The sequence below is a fragment of the Notolepis coatsorum genome, assembly GCF_963971535.1.
Source record: "Notolepis coatsorum genome assembly, chromosome: 5".
NCBI lineage: Eukaryota > Metazoa > Chordata > Actinopteri > Aulopiformes > Paralepididae > Notolepis > Notolepis coatsorum.
Window position 1 is genome coordinate 205,414,478 of NC_140169.1, and position 7,646 is coordinate 205,422,123.

The following is a 7,646-nucleotide window of genomic DNA, read 5'->3' on the forward strand; positions in this document are numbered from 1 at the left end:
GAGTTATAACAGTTCTACAAAAGTTTGACACTGTCAATCACTCCATTTTGATTGACAAGCTAAAAGCAATTGGTTTTGATAGTTCATCAGTGAGCTGGATGCAATCCTACCTGGAGGGGAGAGAACAGATGGTGGAGGTAAACTGTACACTATCCCCCCCCCCCCCCTCCCTGTGAGCTGTGGTGTTCCACAAGGAAGTATACTAGGACCGTTACTGTTCCTAATTTATGCAAATGACACGTCATCAGCTTGTGACTGCAACTTGTTCCTGTTTGCGGACGCCTCAGCCCTGCTGGTCTCTGACAGGGACAAGTTGCAGATTGAAAAAGCCCTCAGCTCTGAACTCTGCAGAATCTGCACCTGGCTCGCTGATAACAAATCATTACACCTGGGTAAAACAGAGTCCATTCTCTTTGGATCAAATAACAAACTCAGCCAGGCCAATGGCTTCTCTGTTACAGTGGGTGACAATATTGTCACAAGGAAAGATGAAATTACATACCTGGGTTCCATCCTAGAGGCAAATCTTTTCTGTGACAAAATGGCAACCAATGTAATCAAAAAAGTCAACCAACGAACAAGATTCTTGTACCGGATCTCCTCTCTAGTAAACAAGAATACCCTGAGGACTCTAACAGGAGCACTCATTCAAGGGTACTATGACTATGCTTGGACCTCATGGTACCAAAGCACCAAAAAAGCCTTTAAAAACAAGACTACAAACATCACAAAACAAACTGGTCAGACTACTGCTTGACCTTACTCCTAAAACCCACCTCACTCCTGCCCATTTTGACAACCTAGGATGGCTTAGAGTAGACGACAGAGTACAGAAACTTGCAATGGGCCTGGTCTACAAGATACACGACTACACCACTAAGATACCCATGTACATGTCGAAATACTTCGCAAAGGTCAGTGAATTCCACGACCACAACACCACATCAACCCAGATTCGGCTCAAACAAGGGACTAAACACGTTTCGCAAATATTCCACAACAATGTGGAACGCCCTAGCCACAGCCGTAAAATAATGTGAATCCCTACCCTCCTTCAAAATTGCTCTCAAAGAGCACCTACGGGAGACTGCAATTCAAAACTGGCCCCATAATAAATGTCCTGATAAATGTCATGATGAATTGAAAATGAGGGACCCTGATGTAAACAAGACAAAAGTCTTTCTCTGGTCTGCATCCCCTTAACTCATTCAGCGCCAGGGATTAGCTGGGTCCAGTTCTATCTATGCCACGCTTTAAAGATAGGAGTGAGTCACCTTGTTTGTAGAGCTATCTATATTCTATATTATAGCTATGGAGACAATACTATAGTCATTTGACAATGACTTTCTTCCGTCGAACATGCAAAAAAGAGACCACAACATTATTGGGATTTTAAAACAATAAAGCCATAACCATTTATGTAAAAATACTTAATACTTAACATATGTTAACTGTTATCTCAATTACAACCAATATAGACAGCATAAACAGTATGGTTAATATTAGCCATTTATCTCAGCTAGATCACATTTATAAATACAAGTGCTATTTGTTTTGTGTGATAAAAAATGTAAAACAGTATTAATGAAACAAGGTGGGGGCAGACAGTGAATTTATTTGTTTTCACCTACAATTTCCACACGTTCGGGTCCAGTGTATAGTGCACCCAATGAAAATGTGTTATTTTATATGCTCTTCACAGAAAATGAGCCAAGCCCAATGAGTCTCACTTCTATTAGTAAACATTGAAATCAGGTCCCAGTCCACCGACCTGGGTGAAGGTGAAGCCCCCGACCTGGGTGAAGGTGAAGCCCCCGACCTGGGTGAAGGTGAAGCCCCCGCGACAAATCCTGCACTCGTCCTTCTGGGGATCGTCTGAAACAGATCTCAGCCATGTATATTTCTTCTCCCAGTCTCTGTTGTATGAGCAAAGTCTTTTTTTCTTAGGAGTTGCCTCCATTTTCTCGTTTTGTTTAGCTAGCTTAACTTTTATCGTTTTCGGCGATCTTTCTTCTCCACTTCACTGATGCCACTGTCTACATAAAACATGCGTCATCACGCACCTGCACGCCACACTGACAGCTCGAGCTGCTCGGCTGCGCATTGGTTTTTGACACAGATGTTGCATTAAATGAACAACATTTAAAACATAATTATTATTGTTTTTACCATGATCTTTAAAATGTGGGACATTGTTCTGTTGCAGCGGGACGCGGGACAAACGTTCCATTATCGGTACTGCGAAACACCTACTATGTATTTTTTTTTCTTTTTTCTGGGGACATTTTTACTGGGGCACAGCTGATCAATAGTGGGGCACGTGCCCCAGTAAAAGTGGTCTAAATACGCTGAGGCACACGCTCCGATGATTGTTGTGATTCAAAATTAGCACCGTTTCAAACTGAAGCCAAACTGACTTCTCACTTTACTGTGTGACGAAGAAGACGCTGTAAGTGAAGTGATGCAACGTTGACAGTTAATATGATGAATTATACTGACCAGAACAAACAGTACTGTGACTTGTTTTAACATGATGAATTATACTGACCAGAACAAACAGTACTGTGACTTGTTTTAACATGATGAATTATACTGACCAGAACAAACAGCTCTGTGACTTGTTTTAATATGATGAATTATACTGACCAGAACAAACAGCTCTGTGACTTGTTTTAATATGATGAATTATACTGACCAGAACAAACAGCTCTGTGACTTGTTTTAACATGATGAATTATACTGACCAGAACAAACAGTACTGTGACTTGTTTTAACATGATGAATTATACTGACCAGAACAAACAGCTGTGTGACTTGTTTTAACATGATGAATTATACTGACCAGAACAAACAGTATTGACTTGTTTTAACATGATGAATTATACTGACCAGAACAAACAGTATTGACTTGTTTTAACATGATGAATTATACTGACCAGAACAAACAGCTCTGTGACTTGTTTTAACATGATGAATTATACTGACCAGAACAAACAGCTCTGTGACTTGTTTTAACATGATGAATTATACTGACCAGAACACACAGTATTGTGACTTGTTTTAAACTGAGACAAATTATATCACATGTCTGTTCAGAGTCCCGCTGAGTATTACATCACATTAGTCAAGCGAACGCAGAGAGACACTATTGGCAGTGTGTGTCTCTGTGTGTGTCTGTGTGTGGCAGTGTGTGTCTGTGTCTCTTCCACTCAGGGGCGTAATTTGCGGGGGGGTCCCTGGAAAATGTCCCCCGCATGATTTCAGAATGCAGTATTTGTCCCCCCCATGTTTTCCAAACCGCTGCAACTGCGCAGCCTGGCGGCCAGCACTGTGACTCGCTACTACACAGTGCCGGCACTGCAGATTTACCCTACTCTTGGAATTCATTGCCAGATCCTCAAAGTCATACATAGGGGCGCTGTCTCGATAATGCAGTGTTATTAAAGCAGCGTGTAGCCGACGCATGAACCAGTTGGAACTGGAAATCCGTTGGTAAAGAAATAGCGGCCTGGAATCATTTTTGGGACGCTCTGTCTCAATTCGCAGTAAAGGAATATATATCTGCGGTGTCCCTGGCGGATGGCGAACAAGCCAGCTGATTCTACTATGAGTCATGACATTTGACATAGTCTATGACATCATACTTAACTTAAACTTGAACACGGAGGCAGTTACAAGAACTATCCTCCGAGCCCCCGGGACTCCGGGAGGATACTTGTATCATAAAATATTCTCGTCAGCAGTCTCCTCTGTGTGTTTTTGTTTTTTAGTTTGTTTGTGGCAGAGACTTAGGCCATGGTTAGACTAGGTGTTTTTGTTTTTGTTTTGTTGCTGAATGAATACGTTTGCTGTCCCAGTTAAATAGAAATGCCGCTTTGGCAGGAAAACGCGTTGCCCTACTGACAACGCTGAAATTGTGTTTCCGTTTTGGATACTCGCCAAAACTCGCCGACAACGTGTCGTGTAATCTGCGCGGAGCCGTTGTTGCTCAACGCCCATGCGCAGTAGATACCGACATCTGCGTGCCCTCACCAACGTCCGGTGACGACAGAGCTGTCCCAAATAGCTGCAGCTACCATGTGTTGTCAAGTTATTGTTATAAGGACCCCAGTCCAAGCTACAACAGTCTGCATTCCCTTAACAATTGTTTGTATTGAGCCGTATTGTATTGTACCCATTCTGCAATATGTTAAATAAAGTTTACATCCATTCATTCTGCTAGCATTAACGATTGCATGAGCAGCTGGCTAACGTGAGCTAACGTTAGCTACCAGACCCTGTTAGCTCAGAGCTCCTCTTTCAATCTTAACAAGCATTAAACAAAATGGCCCAGTCATCTATTCACCTTTGTTTAATACATGAGGCGTTGTCTAATGTTATCTAGCTACTGATAGCTCCTGATATCATCAGTTTGGTGCTGGCTGGCTAACATGAGCTAACGTTAGCTGCTAGCCACAATGCTATACTGTTATAATGGCATATCCCTATCGCGTTAGCATGTAAGCTAACAAAATCGGCGATCTTTTTGTGAGACTAAACTATCCGCTCTTGGTGGTCAATTGTGTTAGTTTTGTTTCATCAACAAATGAGAGGCAGAACACACAGTGAATGTATCCGTTTTGTTTATTGCACTTTTATTGCACTTTCTTTGCTGAAAAAGAAATGCTACATTGGCTAAATGGCTCACGGAGGCATTTAAAGATGGTGGCTTGTTGATTTTTTTGCAGGAAGTGTATTGGCACATCCAAGGTAACTACCTCCCTGCGCATGCTCAGTGCTGAATTCGAGACGCGATCCGTTGCGGTCTGACCACGCCTCGTTCTGACAAAACGAAAGTGCTCAGGTCGCAAAACAAATGTCTAACTCGCCTGCCACTATGTTGCACTCTGGAAAGCGAAACTGATCTTGAAAACAAAACGAAAATACCCCTGTGTCTAACCGCAGCCTAGACAGGGGTTCTCAACCTTTCTGCTGCCAAGGCACCCCTGTGTTCAATAAAATATTCAAGGGGACCCCTACATACGATATAGACTTTTCCGCTCCTGTCTTTTTTGCTACAATGATGACAAAAGTGCTTGTTTTCAAAATAATGTTTATTTAAGAAACCGGGAAACACATTTGTGTGCAGGCTATATAATGCATTATTAACAGGTGTTTCAGGTCTAAATGGCTTAGTACTGTTGACATTACACTGCTTGTAGTAATAAATCAAATAGCATATTTCTTTAAATAAAATTACAGAAAATTATCACTAAACTGCTATCTGTTGCAGCTGCACACTTCTCCATAAAAATAGCATATTTGGATAAGTGTGACCATTTCTCAAAAACAGAAAATCATGTATTTTTTTTAAATACAGAAAAGGATCACCAAGTTACCATTTCTCTAAAAATATAAATAAATACAGAAAATAAGCACTTGTTCACTCAGTGGACATTTCTAGCTCAATGCGAGGTCTGCTGCTGCTGGCTAATAATACGGTCAATACGTGGGGAGATCTTTGACAAGGCAACACGCTTGTCATCCTCAAGGCTCAACTTGGCCTTATATTAAGCTTTGTCTCAATGTTGTCTGTAAAGTTTTTTTTTTATCCAGAGTAACTTGGTGACCCTTTTCTGTGTTTTATTAAATAATGATTTTCAGATTTTGAGAAATGGTCAAACTTATCCAAATATGGTATTCTCATGGGAAACAGTGCAGCTGCAACAAATAGCACTTTAATGATAATTTTCTGTAATCCAAAAATAATTAAAAAAATAATAATAATAATAATCTCAAGGCACCCCTGGCAGCTCTCTGCGGCACCCTAGTTGAGAACCGCTGGCCTATAAGACAGATTCGGGGTCTCCGCCCTTGAAAGGTGCGTCTCCCTGAGGCTTCTCGTAGTCTAGCATTTCCTGGGTCGTCTCCTCTCCTTTCTTGAGAGCCTCCTCCTTCTCACTCCTCTTGCGCCTCGCCTCCACCCAGGGTATCAGACACAGCACGGCTCCTCCGATGATGGGGGGGATACCTGCCAGGTAGAAGGCCACGTCGTAGCTCCCCAACCTGTCTCCCAGGTAACCTGCGATGAGAGGTCCCACGGTCATGGGCACGGACATTATGCCGAGCATGAAGCCGATGGCCTGTGAAAAGTCATTGGAGCCCACCAACTCAAAGATGATGGGCGCCATGATGCCGCTCAAGCAGCCGTCGAACAGCCCCATCAGCAGGCACACAGCGATCAGGCCGCCAAAGACGTGACAGAGGGGGATCATCATGGACATCAGGCCGATCACGAACAAGGAGGACACCTGTAGATAGACTTTGTTGACACCCTGGACGTAGTCTGCCACCCTGCCGAAGATGAGGTTGCCCACTGTGGACGTTATGCCGATACACATGAGAAGAACCTCCTTGTTGGCGTTCGTCCCGAAGCGCTCCTCCACGTGTTTCATCAGGTGAACGTAAGGCACAAAGTAGCCGAAGAGGGCGGCGGGTATGCCGAACACCCAGATGCGGTATCCCAGGGACCTCCAGATGTTGCGGAAGTTGAAGATCTCACCGATGGGCTTGTTGGGCCGCAGGGGCGTGTAGGTGAACCCGGCCAGCATGAGCACGAACATGAAGATGCTGAGGACACGCATGGTGTTCTGGAGACCCACGCTGTCCAGCAGGAGGGGGAGCAGGAAGGCCACCATGATGGTGAACACGTTGCCGCCGGTCGCCACGATGCCGCTCACTAGGCCCAGGCGCTTCTTGAAGTAGTGGGGGAGGATCACCAGGCTGGGCTGGTAGGCAAAGGAGCAGCCGCAGCCAAACACGATGCCATAGGTGAAGTACAGGGCACCGAGGGACTTGACAAAGGAGCTGGCCAGGAGGCCCACCAGGGCCATGGCGGCCCCGCCCACTGCTGTCACTCTGCAGCCCAGGATGTCTGTGAACACACTGGCGATGGGAGAGCAGAACAAGATCATGCCCATGGAGAGAGAGCCCACCAAGGCTGTTCTGGATCGCTGGTTGGCATCATCTTCGGTGCCAAATTCTTTGATGAGAGACAAGAAAAGGATGCCAAAGGTGTTTTGTATCATAAACACCGAGCCGTCACACCACATGGCAGCCAGCATGACGACCCAGCCCCAGCCTCCCTCGGGGGGCACAAACTCTGCTGCCTCCTCAGGAGCCCCAGTGGCCGGCTCCCAGACGGGTACCTTGGTTTCACCACCATTCTCCTTCTTCTCCTCTGTCTCTTCTTCTAGGCGCGTCTCGTCCATCACTGCTCTCTAGTGCTGTCTTCTGGAGCAGGTAAGTTCTCACTGTAACTCCCTCTACTTGCAATGATGACAGCAACACGTTCTTGATATTACTGATTGGATTTATTTCAATCCGAACCGTGAGAACTGTGAAACACATACATGAAACAATAAATCACAGCTCAAACAATAACAACATACATCCATATTATCGGAGCAAAGCGTTTATTTTGTACATTATCTAACGTTAACACGAACCTAAACTAACGTTACAACTAACCTAAAGTTAGTTTAGGTTTGTGTTAACGTTAGATAATGTACAAAATAAACGTATTCCGCTGCTATAGACCAGGGGTTCCCAAACTTTTCAGGCCGGGACCCAGAAAATAAGGCGTCAGAGAGCCGCGGCCCAATGCA

General features: G+C 44.4%; 1 protein-coding gene across 1 annotated transcript; it reads right to left on the reverse strand.

Moving 5' to 3' along the window:
• Positions 1-5,825: 5,825 nt before the first annotated feature.
• LOC311228519 (monocarboxylate transporter 10-like) lies at positions 5,826-7,250 on the reverse strand (the record flags this gene model as incomplete). Its single annotated transcript, XM_084314421.1, has 1 exon — positions 5,826-7,250. One exon carries the CDS (start codon positions 7,248-7,250, stop codon positions 5,826-5,828), a length of 1,425 nt encoding a protein of 474 aa, XP_084170547.1.
• Between the last annotated feature and the right edge of the window lie 396 nt (positions 7,251-7,646).